Consider the following 18029-nt stretch of genomic DNA (forward strand, 5'->3'; position numbering starts at 1 on the left):
TGTAGGAAATGTTCTAGGTTTAGATTCCTTTTGCTAGTTGTAGGATCTGAGTATATAGAAGGTATGGAGTATGTGACCCTAATGGACTTAGCTGTTAACTGATTGAAGACAGTATAAGTTGTTATCTATGAGTAAAAGACAGTAACTAATGATAGATTTTTAATCAGATTTTTGAAAGAATAGTAAAAGATCTTGACCCTATGACCTTTGTACAAAAATTCATGTTAAATCAAACTCATTCTTTCCTTTTTTCCTTTTTTTTTTTTTTTCTTGACAAGCTCACAGTCTGCAGTCCTGGCTAGCCGAGAACCTCCTATATAGATCAGGCTGTTCCGGAACTCATAGAGATCTGCCTGCCTCTGTTGCTCAAGTACTGTGATTAAAGTCATGGGCCACCATACCTGGCAAATAAATTCTCTCAGATTTTTTTTTTAATGATTCCTGGTAGGTCAAACATACTATTAGGCAGGCTTCATTCCCAAGAGAATTGCATAACACAAACTACACTGGACTAAGGGCAGAGGAGATGTTTCAAAAAGCTGGGAGAGGGAGCTATATGATGGTAGAGAAGTCAGATATGTGCAATATAGGGTAGGTGTCAAAATACATTATACGAATTCTTAAAGAGTTAATAAAAAGACCATTTCTTTAAAAGGAAAGTTTTTCCACTGTACTAGTAATTGACTATGTGGAAAATAAAATACTGGGCACACTAGTGGTATTTCGTGTGAATATATTGTGATTACACGATTAGGGTAACCATTGTTGTCATTGCTGTTATTATACAATAGTTATATTTTTTCTGGAAATTAATGTGTTATGGTGCTAAAATATGTTTGTATTTAAAGCAATAGGTAAAAGGAAATATAAGCATATTATTGATCTTAAGGTATAATTTGGTTTTGTTTTTATTAGATCATTATCTTAATCATCATCACCGTGTGTGCACCTGTGTATATAGGTACTCATGTGACATGGTGCATGTGTGCAGTTGGTTCTTTCCAGTATTGATTCCATGGATTGAAAGATAATCAGGGTTGTGCAGCAAGCACTAGACCCACTGAGCCATCTCACCAAACCTAGGCTTTTTCTTTTAAAAAAAATCAAATTGTGTGAGTGTGGGGGTGTGGGGGTGGGGTGTGATTGCTCAGTGGTTAAGAGCAGTGTTCTTGCAGAGGACTAAGATTTGGTTCCCAGCATCCTTATAATCGCTTACCACTCCTGTAACTCCAGTAACAAGGATATGGCACCCACTTTTGACCTCTGCAGGCAATAGGCCCACACATGGAACACATACATATGTGCATGCAAAACACTGATTCACATAAGATAAAATAAATAAGTCCTAAGAATAATTCACATTGTAGAGTAGCTCTCTGTATTGGTTAGTTCCCTCAGAGCTGCCTTGCTTTACATGATTTACACAGTAACTTTCTTTCTTTTCTTTTTTTAAATTTCCTTGCTACTCATTGTAAAAGAAACAGTGATAAACGTGGATATGCAAGCATCTCTATAGTAGGATGCAGCATTTTGGGGGTAGATGTCCAGGAGTGAGTGGTACAGCTAGGTTATCCAATTTGTACAGTAGTGCATTAGCCTATTCCCACAGAATACAAGGGTTCCCCTTTCCTGTATCCGAACCTGCACTTGTCATTTATTTTCTTGATGATTGCCATTCTCAATAGGAACACAGTAACTTTCTATACAGATTTTAACTTGATCAGAGAATGCTATGACTAACAGATGTTTGAAAGTCACTGTTTTAAGACTAAAATTTACTTTTGGCATATATCACCATTAAATGAACCCTCAGATGTACAAGGCCTGAAAGTTTATATATGATAATCTCTCTGTTTTAGTCATACATTTAAATAGATAATAAATAAATTGGATTTGAGGATGGAGATGAGAAGAGTATATTAAGTCTGAGCTGATGTGATCAAGTTTTATATGGTTGATTTTCTTTTTAGTACCTCAGAATAATTTGATTTTATTTTCTCTCTCAGTATACTAACAGGAACTTTGTATGCTTTTTATTTCAGGAAGGAAAAACAAATCAGAAGTGTAGAAGAAGAAGTTGAACAAGAAAAGCAAGCAGCAGATGGCATTATCAAAAATATGTCTCCTGAAAAACAAGTCAAGTACATAGAAATGAAAACCACAAATGAGAAACTGTTGCAGGTGATATTACTCTGGACTGTATGCTAGGCGTGGAGCACAATACTAATCAAAGTACAATTTGAAAAATCAACACCAGGGTCTCTGAGAATGAACCTACTCATCAGAACCTCATTGTAACAAGGGCCTCAGCTAATTCCCACAGTCATTTAAGTGTGGAAGACACTAAGAAAGGATTCATTTTCTTATGCTGCATAGTGTTTTAGCTTTTAAAAGAATACATAATAGTTTGGTTCTCTTATCTTCAGTTTTGCATGTCATAAAGGTATATGAAAACGGCTTGGATATAATTACTTATTTGAGACAGGGTCTCATAATGTAGCCATGGCTTTCTTGAAACTTGTTCTGTAGACAGGACTGGCATGGAATTCACAGAGATCGTCCTGCCTCTGTCTTCCAAATGCATGCACACCTTATCTAAAAACTTAGATTTTTATGAACTTTTAATGGAGATTAAAGGGGCTCACAGACCACAGCTGGATATTAGTTTTGTTTCATTTTCCTCCCAGCTTGATAAGCAACAAGCCATTTAACCTGTTTTGTCCCTGATTTGAATGTTTTCCTAGTCATGTTGCTTAAAGGAACAGTTTAGGTGCCTGATGATAACCCTCCCAGTGTTAAACATCAATGCTTCTTCAAGCCCATATGACCCTAAACTGAAGGATTACCAAAAAAAAAAAAAAAAAAAAAGGATCAATAACTGCCAGTAATGAATATTATTTATTTCTCTGATATTGCTTCATTTAATTTTATTATAACATTTGTTATCTTGAACAAATTTTTTGGATAAATGAATCCTTGAAGAAAGCATATTGTAGAAATGCCAAACTATTATGAAAGTATATAAGGGTTATGAATGATCAATGGTTCTTTCTTTTTTTAAAGATTGATTTATTATATGTAAGTACACTGTAGCTGTCTTCAGACACACCAGGAGAGGATATCAGAGCTCATTAAGGATGGCTGTGAGCCACCATGTGGTTGCTGGGATTTGAACTCAGGACCTTCAAAAGAACAGTTGGTGCTCTTAATCACTGAGCCATCTCTCCAGCCCAGATCAATGGTTCTTTCTCTTTCATCCCTCCTTCATGTCTCTTCCCTGTCCCTTCTCCTTTCTCCCTCTGTGGTCAATTGTCTTTCCCTTCTTCCCTCCTTCCATCCTTGCTCCCTCTATTTTTCTTTCTTCCTTTGTCCCCTCCTATATATATGTCTTGACTCTAAAAGGAGTTAGGCAAAATATGTGAACATGTGGCTAAAGATTATTCGAATTTTAAATCTTTATTTTGAACAATGACATCATTAGTTTGAAAGTCTTTGATAATTACTATGATCAAAATATTTATATAATAATTGTGACAAACATACAAGGTTTGGAAGGTATGTGAGAAGAATTTTAGAACTAATAAAAGAAGCTATTTCGAATAGAATAAAACCTTGGTAAGTTAGGAATTGAATATATTTACAGAATTTATTTTATCATATTTATACATGATATGCTAAAACATGAAGGAAAAAAATATTCTTTTAAATTTTCCTTTTTCCCTTTAGGAATTAGATACACTTCAGCAACAACTAGATTCTCTGAACATGAAAAAGGAGAGCCTAGAAACTGTGAGTATAACGTTGTGGGAGTGTTCTGACACTGAGCTCTGAAGGGTAATTCAGGGGAGCATCAGCCAGAACCATGCACAAAATCTGGGCAATTGGTGTTCTGTTCAGGAAGTTTCCCCCTGTGCTGATGTGTTCAAAGCTCTTTTCTACTCTCTCCTCTATTAGATTCAGTGTATCTGGTTTTATGTGGAGTCTTTGACCCACTTGGACTTGAGCTTTGTACAGGAAATAAGAATGGATCAATTTTCATTCTTCTACATGCTGACCACCACTTGAACCAGCACCATTTGTTGAATATGTTGTCTTTTTTCCACTGCGTGGTTTTGGCTTCTTTGTCAAAGATCAGGAGATCATAGGTGTGTGAGTTTAATTCTGGGTCTTCAATTCTATTCCATTGATCTACCTGTCTGTCTCTGTGCTAATACAGTTTTTAGCACTATTGCTCTGTAATACAGCTTGAGGTCAGGGATGTTGATTCCCCCAGAAGTCCTCTTATTGTTGAGAATAATTTTTGCTATCCCTGGATTTTTGTTATTCCTGATGAATTTGAGAATTGAGTTGTCCTTCTGTTGTATAATTGCTTGGGCTAGAACTTCGAGTTCTATATTGAATAGATAGGGAAAGAGTGGGCAGCCTTTTCTAGTCCTTGATTTTAGTGGGATTGCTTCAAGTTTTTCTCTATATAGTTTGTGAGATGATCATGTAGATTTATTTTTCTTTGAGTTTGCTTATATAGTGGATTATTACATTGATAGACTTCCATATATTGAACCATCCCTGCATCCTTGGGATGAAGCATATTTGATGATGGTGAATGATCATTTTGATGTGTTCTTGAATTCAGTTTGCGAGAATTTTATTGAGTATTTTTGCATTGATATTCATAAAGGAAATTGGTCTGAAATTCTCTTTGTTTGTTTGGTCTTTGTGTGGTTTACATATCAGCCTAACTGTGGCTTCATAGGACGAATTGGGTAGTGTTTCTTCTGTTTCTATTTTGTTGAATAATTTGAAGAGTATTGGTATTAGGTCTTCTTTGAAGGCCTGATAGAATACTACACTAAACCCATCTGGTCCTAGACTCTTTTTTAGTTGGGAGACTTTTAATGGCTGCTTCTATTTCTTTAGGGGTTATGGGACTGTTTAGATGGTTTATATGATCCTGATTTAACTTTGGTACCTGGTATCTGTCTACAAAATTTTCCATTTCATCCAGATTTTCCAGTTTTGTTGAGTACAGAATTTTGTAGTAAGATCTGATGATTTTTTTAAATTTCCTCGGTTTCTGTTGTTATTTCTCCCTTTTCATTTCTGATTTTGTTAATTTAGTACTGTCTCTGTGCTCTCTAGTTGGTTGGCTAAGAGTTTGTTGATTTTCTCAAAGAACCAGCTCCTGGTTTTGTATAGTTCTCTTTGTTTCTAATTGGTTGATTTTAGCCCTGAATTTCATTACTTTCTGCTGTCTACTCCTCTTGGGAATATTTGCTTCTTTTTGTTCTAGAGCTTTAGGTGTGCTGTTAAGCTGGTAGTGTGTGCTCTCTCCAGTTTCTTTATGGAGGCACTCAGAGATATGTGTTTTCCTCTTAGCACTGTTTTCATTGTGTTCCATAAGCTTCGGTATGTTGTGCCCTCATTTTCATTAAATTCTAAAAAAATCTTTAATTTCTTTCCTGACCAAGTTATCATTGAGTAGAGAGTTGTTCAGCTTCCATGAGTATGTGGGCTTTCTGTTGTTTTTGTTGTTATTGAAGACCAGCCTAAGTCCATGGTGATCTGATAGGATGCATGGGATTATTTTAGTCTTCTTGAATCTGTTCAGGCTTGTGTTGTGACCAATTATAGTCAGTTTTGGAGAAGGTCCCATGAGGTGTTGAGAAGAAGGTACATTCTTTTGTTTTGGGGTGAAATGGTCATAAGTTCTGCATTTGGGGCATATTCAGAATTGAGAGTTCATTTTGGTAGATATTTCATTTAATGTATGGAGTGTCCTTTCTCATCTTTTTTGATAACTTTTTGTCGAAAGTTGATTTTATTCGATATTAGAATGACTACTCCATTTTGTTTCTTGGGACCATTTGCTTTGAAGAAAAATTTCCCAGCCTTTTACTGTGAGGTAGTGTCTGTCTTTATCACTGAGATGTGTTTCCTGTATGTAGCAAAATGCTAGGTCCTGTTTTCATATTCAGTCTGTTAGTCTATGTCTTTTTATTGGGAAATTGAGTCTATTGATTTTAATAGATAATAAGAGCCAATGATTGTTGCTTCCTTTTATTTTTGTTGTTAGAGGTTGTACTGGCTGGTTTTGTGTGTCAACTTGACACAGGCTAGAGTTATAACAGAGAAAGGATTCTCCATTGAGGAAATGGCTCCATGAGATCCAGCTGTAAGGCATTTTCTCAATTAGTAATCAAGGGTGGGAGGGCCCAGCTCATTGTGGGTGGTGTCATCCCTAAGCTGGTAGTCTTGGCTTCTATAAGAAAGCAAGCTGAGCAAGCCAGGGGAAGCAAGCCAGTAAGTAACATCACTCCATGACCTCCACATTACCTCCTGCTTCCTGACCTGCTTGATTTCCAGTCCTGACTTCCTTTGGTGATGAACGGCAATGTGGAAGTTTAAGCTGAATAAACCCTTTCCTCCCCAACTTGCTTCTTGCTCATGATATTTTGTGCACGAATAGAAACCCTGACTTTTTGGTTGTGTTTTCCTGTAATTCTTTGTGTTTCCTCTTTAAGGGCTTATACCTGTTTACCCGAGTTCTCCTGTATTTCTTTAAGGTAGTTAGTTATTTATGTCCTTCTTAAAGTCCTCTATCATTATCATGAGGTGTGATTTTAGATCAGAATCTCACTTTTCAGGAGTGTTGGAGTATCCAGGGTTTGGTGTGTGTGTAGAACTGGGTTCTGATGATGCCAAGTAGCATTGGTTTCTGTTGCTCATGTTCTTGTGCTTGCCTCTGGCCATCTGGTTATCTCTAGTGTTATCTGGCTTTGCAGTCTCTGACTGGAGCTTGTCTGTCCTGTGAGCCTGGGTGTGCCAGCACTCCTGGGGGTCAAGCTTTCTCTGGGATTAGGGTGGGGAGGGCTGTAGCACAGGATCAGGTGTAGATGGAACCAGAAGGATCGTGTCCCTCTCTGCTGAGTGAGGTTCCTGCATCCACTGGGCCCTAAGCAGGTTCCACTTGGACCAGGTATTGGGGTGTAATTGGTGGTCTCACCTGTGAGCTTGGGTGTGTCATCATCCCTGGGGGAACAAGCTTTCTCTGGGCGGGATTGGGGTGTGGAGGGCTGAGGCATACGGTCAGCTCCAAGGTGCAGGTGGAAACTGGAAGGTGAGTATCATGTCTATATCTTAACTTCTGTCTCTCCAAGAAGACCAACTAAAATTTTTCTATTTGTTCTTAGGAAATAGCACACTCCCAAGTAAAACAAGAGGCTGTATTGCTGTATGAAAAACTTTATGAGTTAGAGTCCCATCGAGATCAAATGATTGCAGAAGACAAAAGCATGGGATCGCCAATGGAGGAAAGGGAGAGATTGCTTAAGCAGGTATGGAAGAAAGTTCATTATTTGTTTTTGTTTTGTTTTATTTGTTTCATTTGGGTTTTTGAGACAGTGTTCCTCTGTGTGGCCCTGGCTGCCCTGGATTTTGCTCCATAGACCAGGCTAGCTTTGAACTCAGAGATCTTTTTGCCTCTGTGTCCCAAGTGCTAGTATTAATGATAGATGCCACCACTGCCTGGCCATTTATTTGTTTTAAGAGCTATGAATTAAGCAAAAAGTCAATGTGATATTATCCAAAAGCAATAGTTAGCCATACTTCAATATGAAATACAAGCCAAGAAAACATAGAAAAATCTTACTTTCTTAAAACAGCTTGATTTTGGAGTAAATCCTCATTTTGTATTTTTTGGTGTGTATTTATATCATTATTTCATGGATACTTCTTTATTGGTGAGTTAACTAGTTAGATAATCTTACTGAAAATTAGTTCCATTATTTATGTTTATTTCTCCAAAAATATAAGTGTCCTAAGTCTAATAAATTTGGTAGTTAGTATTGGTGCCTTCATGAAGAGAATGGAATTTAAATGTCATATGAAATTATATATGACATAATCACATGCCATGTATTCCATAGCTTTTCCACTACTTCTATGCTGCTTTAATTTAGCTCTAAGTTACAGTGAGCTTGTTTATACTGAGATGTACTAAAGTCCAAGACCCTTGGGAGAACTGTATCTTTGTAAGGACAGAGACCTCTCCTGGAACTCTTTTGAGTTTTTTTAATGTTTGTGGGCATGTGTGCATGTTCATGTGTCTGTGTGTGTGCCTAGTGGGTTTTTGGATCTTTATGGATCAATTAAGAGATTGGTAGAATCATCCTTTTTAGAATGATCTTAAAGTCTAAATATTGGTAGGTAAGGCACTTGCTGCTAAGCCTGGTGGTATGAGATTAATCCTAAGAATCCACAGGGTAGAAGGGAAACTAGTTTCTGAAAGTTGTTCTGACTTCCACACTTGCACTATAGTGAACCCTCCCACATATAGTATATAAATTAAAATGTAATACAACTAAAAAATATTCTAAAACTTCAGCCATTCCTTACAAAGAAAAGATTAGGGGCAGGAAAGGAGAAAATGCTTTAGAGATTGCTAGTTAAATCTGAGTTGAAGCAGGGATTGGTGGCACATACCTGGGGAGCAGAAGAAGCAGGTAGATAATCTCTGTGAGTTTTGAGGACAGCCTGGTCTACATAGTGAGTTCTAGGACAACCAGGGCTAACTATAGAGATCTTATCTTAAAATTTTTAAATTAATTATAACCTAGGATTAATATTGTATGTGTGTGTGTATATATATACATATACATATATATATGTATATATATACACACACACACATGCACATATATATTGTGCATATGTATATTCTATAGGATATGGAATTATACATATTCAAAATACTACATGGCATGGTATAAATGTACCCTAAAAATTATTCATTGTTTTTCTGAAATTTTATTTTATTGGGTCTTCCCAAATCTGGTAGTTGGACCCTTAGATGTCGGGGAGTCTCAGAAATCCAAGATACCTCCTGTTAGTTAACTGACTCATGTTGGAAGATATGTTAGCCTGATAAGAATCCTAGTTAGAGTTTATATTGCTATGATGAAACACCATGACCAAAAGCAACTTAGGAAGGAAAGGCTTATTTCACTTCGATTTCCATATTATAATTCATCATCCAAACCAGCTAGGCCAAGAACAAAACGGCAAGAATCTAAGGACACGGCTGATGCAGAGGCCATGAACAATTCTGCTTACTGCTTACTCTGCTCATGGCATTCTTATGGAACCTAGAACCACCAGCCCAATCCCCAATTTTTTTTAAAAAAAGAAAAAGCCTATACGCTTGTCTATAGCCTGACTTGTTTTTTAGTTACTTATTTGGTCATTTGTTTATTTGTTCATTTGTTTGTTTAGAGATAGAGTGTCTCTGTAGCCCTGGATGTTTTGGAACTCACTGTATAAACCGGGTTGGTTTCACACTCACAGATACACACCTGCCTCTGCCTCCTGAATCCTGGAGTTAAAGGTTTATGTAACAATACCTGGCTTTATAACCTGATTTTGTGGAGGCATTTTCCCAGTTTACATTTCCTCACAAATGACTCTAGTTTGTATGAAGCAGTCATAAAACTGGCCAGGACAGTAGGTAACAATATGTTTGAGGAAGAAGGAAGGAATTTGTGAATAGTTTCTTAGTGAAGTTCTCTTTCAGATAGTCTATTCAGATGAGTTACTCTTTTAAATACTATTTTCTTTCTATGCCTATATAGGTTAAAGAAGATAATCAGGAAATAGCCAGCATGGAGAGACAGTAAGTACCTTTGAACCGGGACATTTTATATTTGTTGTTCTTTCAGATTACATCATAAAGTTAAGATGTAACTTATAAAGTACATGCTTTTATAGACATTTTCAGGCAGCTCACATGTTAATATTTATCGAGCTTTCAGTCTCCAGGTTTTAATTCTTTGTCATTGCCTAATATAATTTCTTTTTAAATACAGCTTTACAAAGAGATGGCTTATATACATTATATATTTAAAGCATACTAATCAAGAGCTTTTCATTAGATTTACAGTTGGACAACCAGTGTCCCAGTTCAGTCACTCTAAATTCCACAGCTTGTAATCATTGTTTTCCTTACCCCTTCCTTCATTCTAAGACTGGAAATCTACTCTGTGTTACCTATTTGCCTAGTCTGGGCATTTCATATGTGGAGTCTGACAGCTTTTGGACTCATGTGGCAACATGCTTTCATTTAACCTAACATTTTCAAGGCTTATCTGTAGTGTAGCATATACATCACTATCTCGTTTATTTTTAGTTCCAATTAATATTCCACAGTATGTTTTTTATTTATTCGTCAATTGATAGGCTTTGCTTGTTTCTTTTTTGTGGCTGTTAGGAATCATATTGACATGAACATCTGTGAACTGGTTTCTGTATGGGCATTTATTTCTACTTCTCCTATGTAAATATTCAGGAATGGAATTGTTGGCTTATGTGGTTACTTTGTATTTTAGATTGTAAATTTGGAGTCCAGTCTAAACCAAATAGCTGCATAATAGACATTGTATTTTCTATACAAATAGACATTTTACATTTCCACCTACAGTGTATGAGAGTCCAGGTTTTTATAATCTTCATCACTTAGCATCATTTGTCTTTTTAAAAAAAACTATTATTATCCATGATTTCATTACAGCAGTGTCAATGGATGTGAAATAGTATTTTTCTTTGGCTTTCACTAGCAATTCCTTGATGGCTTATGGTGTTGAATTTCTTTTTATGTGCTGTTGTTCATGTTCATCTTTGAAGAAATGTTTATTAATATCCTTTGTACATTCTCATGAATTTATTATTGGTGGTATTGAATAAAATGAATTCTTCATATATTCAGAATAGAACTTGCTCACCAGACACAAAATTGCTCACATTGTATGTCTTAGTTAGGGCTTTACTGCTGTGAACAGACACCATGACCAAGGTAAGTCCTATAAAAAAACAACATTTAATTGGGGCTAGCTTACAAGTTCAGAGATTCAGTCCATTATCATCAAGGTGGGAAATGGCAGCATCTAGGCAGGCATGGCGCAGGCAGAGCTAAGGATTCTACGTCTTCATCCAAAGGCTGCTAGTGGAAGACTGACTCTCAGGCAGCTAGGATGAGGATCTTAAGCTCACACCCACAGAGACATACCTATTCCAACCAGGTCACACCTATTCGATCAAGGCCACACCTCCAAATGGTGCCACTCCTTGGTCCAAGAATATACAAATCATCACATTGTATTAGATGTATTTTAACCTTTTAATGATGTTCTGGTAGTAGAAAAAATTTCAATTTGCTGATGCTCATTATGATTTTTTTCCTTGTGTTGCTTCTAAAATTCACTAATATTTTTAACAGGTTAACAGATATAAAAGAAAAAATAAACCAATTTAGTGAAGAAATTAGACAACTTGACATGGATTTAGAGGAGCACCAAGGTAATGTTTGTGGTATATTTTTTGAGTTTTTCAAAATGCAATTAATATACATCTGAACAGATGCATATTAATTGTAATCTTAGTGAGTTTTATTATTTAGATAAATATAATACTCTATGATACTCCCAACTTAACTGAAATATATATATCAAGTATTATAAATAGTGTAAAAATAATTATTTGATTAAAATTTTAAGTAACTTAATGATTGTATAAGATAAATACCTAGTTTTTCAAAGGATTCTTTTTTTTTTTTTTTTTTCTTTTTGTGGTAGAGGAGATGATAACCAGGTAACAGATACTTCAAGTAGCCCAGAGAGACTTGGTTTCCTGGTTGGGCTCAGTTATGAGGGAGCAAGCACTGTTGTCTATTTTTTTCCCCAGCCTAGGGTCCTAATGGTAGAAATTCTGTGTGTATGGGAGAAGTGTGGGCATCATAATTCCCAGCCAGATTACTCTTGGTATAGGTTCCCTCTTTAAAGAGTTTATAGCTTACCTTCAACTAATAAATTTGTTCATGGACTAACCAGGATCAACTATATATTATCAGTAGTGGAGGAAAATCAGGATAATTTACCAATAAATGATAAGAGACATTCACAGTAGGAAAAATAGTATCCTTAGTCTTTGTTTTTACTTTTATTTATTTATTAAACAAATCTTTAATAAAATTTATTTTTTAGATTTTCTGTACATTGGTGTTTTACATGTCTGTCTGCCTGCCTGTCTGTCTGTCTGTCTATCTATCTATCTATCTATCTATCTATCTATCTATCTATATGTATATCTTTGTGTGAGGGTATTGGATCCCCTGGAACTGGAGTTACAGGCAGTTGTGAGCTGCCATATGGGTGCTGGGAATTGAATACCTGTCCTCTGGAAGAGCAGCCAATGCTCTTAACCACTGAGCCATCTCTCCAGCCCTTTACTTTGATTTTAATGACAGTATTCATGCCTTTTTGTTAATCATATAAATACTATTTGTTTTGTTGATAAATCACTTACCTGGATAGAACACTCTATAAAAAAATCTTTGAATACTAGCTAATCCATTTTATAACCATGAAAGCTCAGGGCAATTAGTAGTTTGCTAAATTCTCCAAGTTAGTAGTAAAAACTAGACTTAAACCAGAGGTTTTCTGATGATAAAGTCTTAGTTCCATTGCCTAAGCATAAGCTTGACTTTCTGATTCAAAGCATTTCATTTGTGAAATTAAAATATGTTCTTAGAAACATATAGTTATATCTACAAGTAGTTACTAATGGCATTAATAAGACTTCTAAAGGCTTAGGTAAGTAAGCCTGACTATGCTTTAGTTTTCTGGTTTGGGAAATGAGCATCATGGTAATGTCTCACTAAAGTTTATGTATTAAGTAGCATTTGTGACAAAGGTAGGCACATAACAGTACTAAGGTCATATTAAATTTAAATTGTATTTTTCATTTGTTTTCGTAATTGAAAAGATTATATATACTTACTGTTTGTAGCATGTTCTGAAGTATGTATATATTTGAATGGCTCAGTCACTTTACATGTTGTTCATTGAGAGCAACTTAAATCTACTCATGATCCTCAAGCATGGGCCACATTGTTGCTGGGCCTGATAGCACACATCTTAAATCCCAGCACTGAAGACAGAAGCAGAATTTGAGACTCCTCCCTGGATTATATAATGAGCTCCAAGACAGCTAGGGATACATAACAGAAACTCTGTAATGAAAGATCTAAGGGGGAAAAGAGTATATTTACACTAATGTTGTACAGTGATCTCATCAATTGATTCTCAGCTTATGGAATTTTGTGTCTTTTGTCTATGTTATTTCCTCCCTGTTACTTTTCATATATGTAGATCTATTTAGAAAAGTCTGATGTTTTTATTTTAGAAACTTTACAGATTGCATCCTAAATAATTTTCTTCCTAAATTGTAATGTATAGTGTTTAGTTCATTCTCCTAAAATGATGCATTTGGGAAGTAAAATTTATTAATTGAACTTATAATCCCTACCTTGGATTTATGCTTTCTAATAAAGTAGTAGATATTTTTTTGTCTACATCTGCATCTTTACCTGGGATGGTTAATTTTATTGTCAACCTGATTTACAAAGCACATAAATTAATAGCATATCTATGAGGTTGTTTTCTATGATGACTGCCTTAGGGGATAAGATCAACTGCAGTGTGGGTAGCAACATTCTATAGAATAGAATAGAATAGAATAGAATAGAATAGAATAGAATGCAGACTGCTTTGGGTTTTGCTTCTGGTTTTTTTTGTTTCAAATATTATTTTTATTAATATAGAATAAGCTAATTCATAATTGGGTAACAGTGCTATTAGGACATATAAGCATATATAAATATATAAACATAGTGTGTGTATATACTCACAGGTAAGTGTATTAGTACATCAGTGATTATTGTTGCCACTTCTCTGCTCTGTGATCATCCTAATTTCTGCGACAACACAGGGGGTTGTGTAGATGGTAACTTGTTAGAAGGTTACTTGTTAGTTCAGGACCTCATTACTTTCTGCCTGAACTATTGCAGTAGCCTCCTAACTGGTTATCCCACCTCCATTCTTGCCCCTTTTAAGTTTTTTTTCAGGTATAATGCTGTAAAAAAAATGATTTGTGTAAAATATGTCTTGGTGTCCTTGTCCTGCTTAAATATGGTTCACCATGATGCACAAAATGACAAATTTTATATGTCATTAGTTCTCTAATGTGACTCTGTCAGCCTCCATTTCATCCCATAGTCATCTCTGGGCTCTGCCTCCCCTTTAAAGCACTTCTTACAGTAAAGCACAGGCTTGCCTAGAACTTATTGTACAGCCCAGGCTGTCTTCAAATTCACAGCAATCCTCATACCTCATCCTCCCAAAGAAGGGATTACAGATAGGAGCCATCTTACCCAGCTCTGCAGTCATTTATTTCTGCTACCTCACTCTTCTCTTTATTACCATTCATTCAACTATTTTATGCTCTAACCTTTTGTTTTTGTTGTCTTCTATTTAACTGAATGCTTGTTGTTCTTCTTGTCTTCTGATTAAATTCTCAGCCTTTAACATTTAACTTGGCATCCTCTTACTCGACATAACTCTGAACTTGCTTCCCTAACTCGCTTCTAGGCTTAGATGAGTAACTGTCCTCCCTGTTACCGGAACAGAGAATGTTCTACAGTTGCCTACTTAATTTGTTTGTCTTCCCTCTTAGACTGTAAGCCCTCAAGGGCAGGGACTACCTCTTAACTGACGTTAGTAATCTAGTTCATCAACACAGTATTTGGGAAGTAAATGTGTTTTAGATACCCTAAACAATCCATAATTCAAGAAAGAAGAAATTGTACAATGAACTAAAGGTGAAAATTGAGATCTAATCTCTTCTTTGGGTCCTCTTATTTTAGGATCTAAGTGTGTACTCTTCAGAAAGCTTGACTGCAAAGATTTTATTACTTTCCGGGGGATCCCTGCCTTGGATTCATGCTTTCTAATAACGTGGTACATATTTTCGACTCGTGATATTTTAAATGAGAACAAGAATTAGATCATGCATATTACATTCTGGCAATGAACTTGTTTGTCTGTGCTTTTTGTTCTGAGATTCTGTGTGATACCTAATGCTAAAGGACTGACTAGGTCATTGTGGAGAGGAAATTTCAGGAGAGCTCAGGATACAGGCGATTGTGTAGGTTATGCTAGCTGCTTTTGCCAAGTTGGCAGTAAGAACTGTGAGCAAAAGCTGAACAAAGAGGTTTGAAAACTTGCCCTGTCTCCAGAATACCATATAAATTTAGGGCTAGGGAAGTGTGACCTTTCTAATATTTTCAAGATTAGAGCAGCTTGAACCACCAAGTAAAAACATCTTTAATTGCTATTTTTTTATTTTTTTTAAGGTTTATTTATTTTATTTATATGAGTACACTGTAGCTGTCTTCAGACACACCAGAAGAGGGCATCAGATGGTTGTGAGCCACCATGTGGTTTCTGGGAATTGAACTTAGGACCTTTGGAAGAGAAGTCGATGCCTTAACCACTGAGCCATCTCTCCAGCCCTACTTTTTTATTTTTAGTCAAGTGCTTGCTGCATAGCCCACACTGCACTCAAAATCAGCCTCATAGTTGTGAACCAAATGATTACTTTTTAAAGTGTTACTTTTTTTGGGGGGGAATTATTTATTTTATGTATATGATTACACTATACCTGTCTTCAGACACACCAGAAGAGGGCGTCGGATCTCATACAGATGGTTGTGAGCCACCATGTGGTTGCTAGGAATTGAACTCGGGACCTCTGGAAGAGCAGTCGGGTGCTCTTAACCACTGAGCCATATCTCCTGCCCTTAAAGGTGTTACTTTTGTATGAACAAAGGAACTGTGGGAAAAGCATTGTTGCCTTGAGTAAGACAACAGTAAGTAAGACTATAATAAAATAGGTAAAATAGGTTATTAATACTGCCTTTTCTCTTAAGGTTTATATTTCATAGTCTTTCTCTCCTCCCCAACTCCTGGTGCTAAGGAGGGAAACCAGAGCCTTGCATAAGAATGCCACATGCTTTGGGGAAAACACTGCTAGGAAATATTTTCATTATAAATTAATACATGATAGTTTATATCTCATGGCTTAGTCCCTCATAGTAACATTTCTTGGTCCATTTAAGTTGAACCAGACCTTTTTTTTTTTTTTTTCTAATCTTTACTCGTTTACATTAAATAAATTCTGCTAATAACAGTGTTACCATATAATGCATGTCCAAACTATTTGTGGAATAGATGCTGAAGACGAGTAACTACCTTTCTGTGTAGAATGACTGGGTCTTTTGAAATCATGTCGTTTTGAGCTTTACTCATTGCTAGCTTAGGCTGAAGCTTCATCAGAACTAAGGAAGTAAAACTATTTCTAATTGTTATAAAAAACAGTGATACAGCCAGGCGTGGTGGTGCATGCCTTTAATCCCAGCACTTGGGAGGCAGAAGCAGGTGGATTTCTGAGTTTGAGGCCAGCCTGGTCTACAAAGTGAGTTCCAGGACAGCCAGGGCTACACAGAGAAACCCTGTCTCAAAAAACCAAAAACAAAACAAAAAAACAAAACAGTGCTACAAGGCCATGCATGATGGCATATTCCTTTGATCTCAGCACTTGGGAAATAGAAGCTAGTGAGTTCAAGTTCAAGGCCAGCCTGGTCTACAGTAATGAGTTTGTGGACAACCAGAGCTACATAGTCTAACCCTACCTCAGAACAAACAAACAAAATAGTGACTTCATAGGTATTCATGTACATTCATGTATTTTATAAAGAATAAATTTATACAGCTTAAGTTTTTAACCAGAATAAGTCTGGTTTTATTACTTATAATAATAAAAGTTATTACTTTTAATTTTGTTAATTTCTCACAAAAATTGAGCCATTTCCTATGGCTGGAAGCAGTATGTAGACATTGTTTATCACCAATGCAAGCTATATAAATGTCCTAGCCTTTGTTAGTTAAAGTAACATACCCACTCTATGACAATTCCAAACTCTTTCGCCTGTGGACAAAGGCCCAAATGTGCAGTTTTACCAATATCCATAAGGTGGGGCTAGCTCTCTGAGAATCTGTTTATTAGGATGGGCTAGGATTGACATGCACAGTTAACAAAGTACAGTACCATACACACACTTTCTCAAGATGAATGTTTGAGCATTACTAACAGTTATGCCTTCATTTGTAGAATCCATTATTATCCCAGATTTGGATTAGACAGCATGATAAATAGTATTTGACTATTAATCTACCATAGACATAAATATCTGATAATGGCAGGATGGTAGATATAATAGATGTGCACATAAAGTCTGTAGGGACTCCAAATCACTGTCCGATCATGAGATAATTACTTTTAATTTATTCTGTAATTTATATGTAGCTTTGAATAATGAAAAATACGTACTTTGCCTGTAGGATATAGTCTTTTTTGTAGCCATGTAAGTCTCTGTAACTTACATAAGATATTTCTTTTTTTTTATTTTTAAAAAGTTATTTATTCACCTTACATCCATATCACTGTCCCCTCCCTGTACCCCTTTCCACAATCCCTGTTCCCATGCCCACTTCTCCCTGAGAGGGTAGAAGCCCCACCTGGGTATCTCCCATCACCCTGGCACATCAAGTCTCTGTGGGGCTGGGCACATTCTCAGGCAGCCCAGCTAGAAGAACTTATTCCACAAACAGGCAACAGTTTTAGGGATAGCCCCTATTCCAGTTGTTCAGAATCTACCTGAAGACCAAGCTGCACATCTGGGTATAGCATATTATGCTCTTTAGTTGGTGGTTCAGTCTCTGAGAGCCCTCAAGAGTCCAGGTTAGTTGACTCTGTTGGTCTTCCTTTCTAATACAGATAATTCATAAGGTTTGCTTTAGGAGTCTTGGTAGTGGTATATAGTTAAAATTAAAAATTAAGGCAGAATATTTTTGTCCTGCAACTAAACAGGTCTTGACTTAAGTCCACACAGTGCTACTTTAACTGTTGTTGGACACGTTCTTTAGTTGCACCCAACCCAACCTCATTTTCAGTTTTCCCATTAATTTATTCATTTTACACCTTGATCACTGTGTATGTGTGTGTGTGTATGTGTGTGCGCGCGCGTGTGTGTGTGTGTGTGTGTGTGTGTGTGTGTGTGTGTGAGAGAGAGAGAGAGAGAGAGA

The 18029-nt window shown here is 36.3% G+C and overlaps 1 protein-coding gene across 1 annotated transcript in view; it reads left to right on the top strand.

The window, feature by feature from the left end:
- The window catches only part of Ift74 (intraflagellar transport 74), a 78177-nt gene that overhangs the window by 38266 nt on the left and 21882 nt on the right, over positions 1 to 18029 (top strand). The window contains exons 9-13 of the mRNA XM_029476441.1: positions 2043 to 2181; positions 3727 to 3789; positions 7191 to 7334; positions 9627 to 9667; positions 11267 to 11346. Coding sequence (XP_029332301.1) covers positions 2043 to 2181; positions 3727 to 3789; positions 7191 to 7334; positions 9627 to 9667; positions 11267 to 11346 — 467 coding nt within the window. The remainder of the gene's footprint in view (positions 1 to 2042; positions 2182 to 3726; positions 3790 to 7190; positions 7335 to 9626; positions 9668 to 11266; positions 11347 to 18029) is intronic.

This window comes from Mus caroli, chromosome 4, assembly GCF_900094665.2.
Source record: "Mus caroli chromosome 4, CAROLI_EIJ_v1.1, whole genome shotgun sequence".
Classification (NCBI taxonomy): domain Eukaryota; kingdom Metazoa; phylum Chordata; class Mammalia; order Rodentia; family Muridae; genus Mus; species Mus caroli.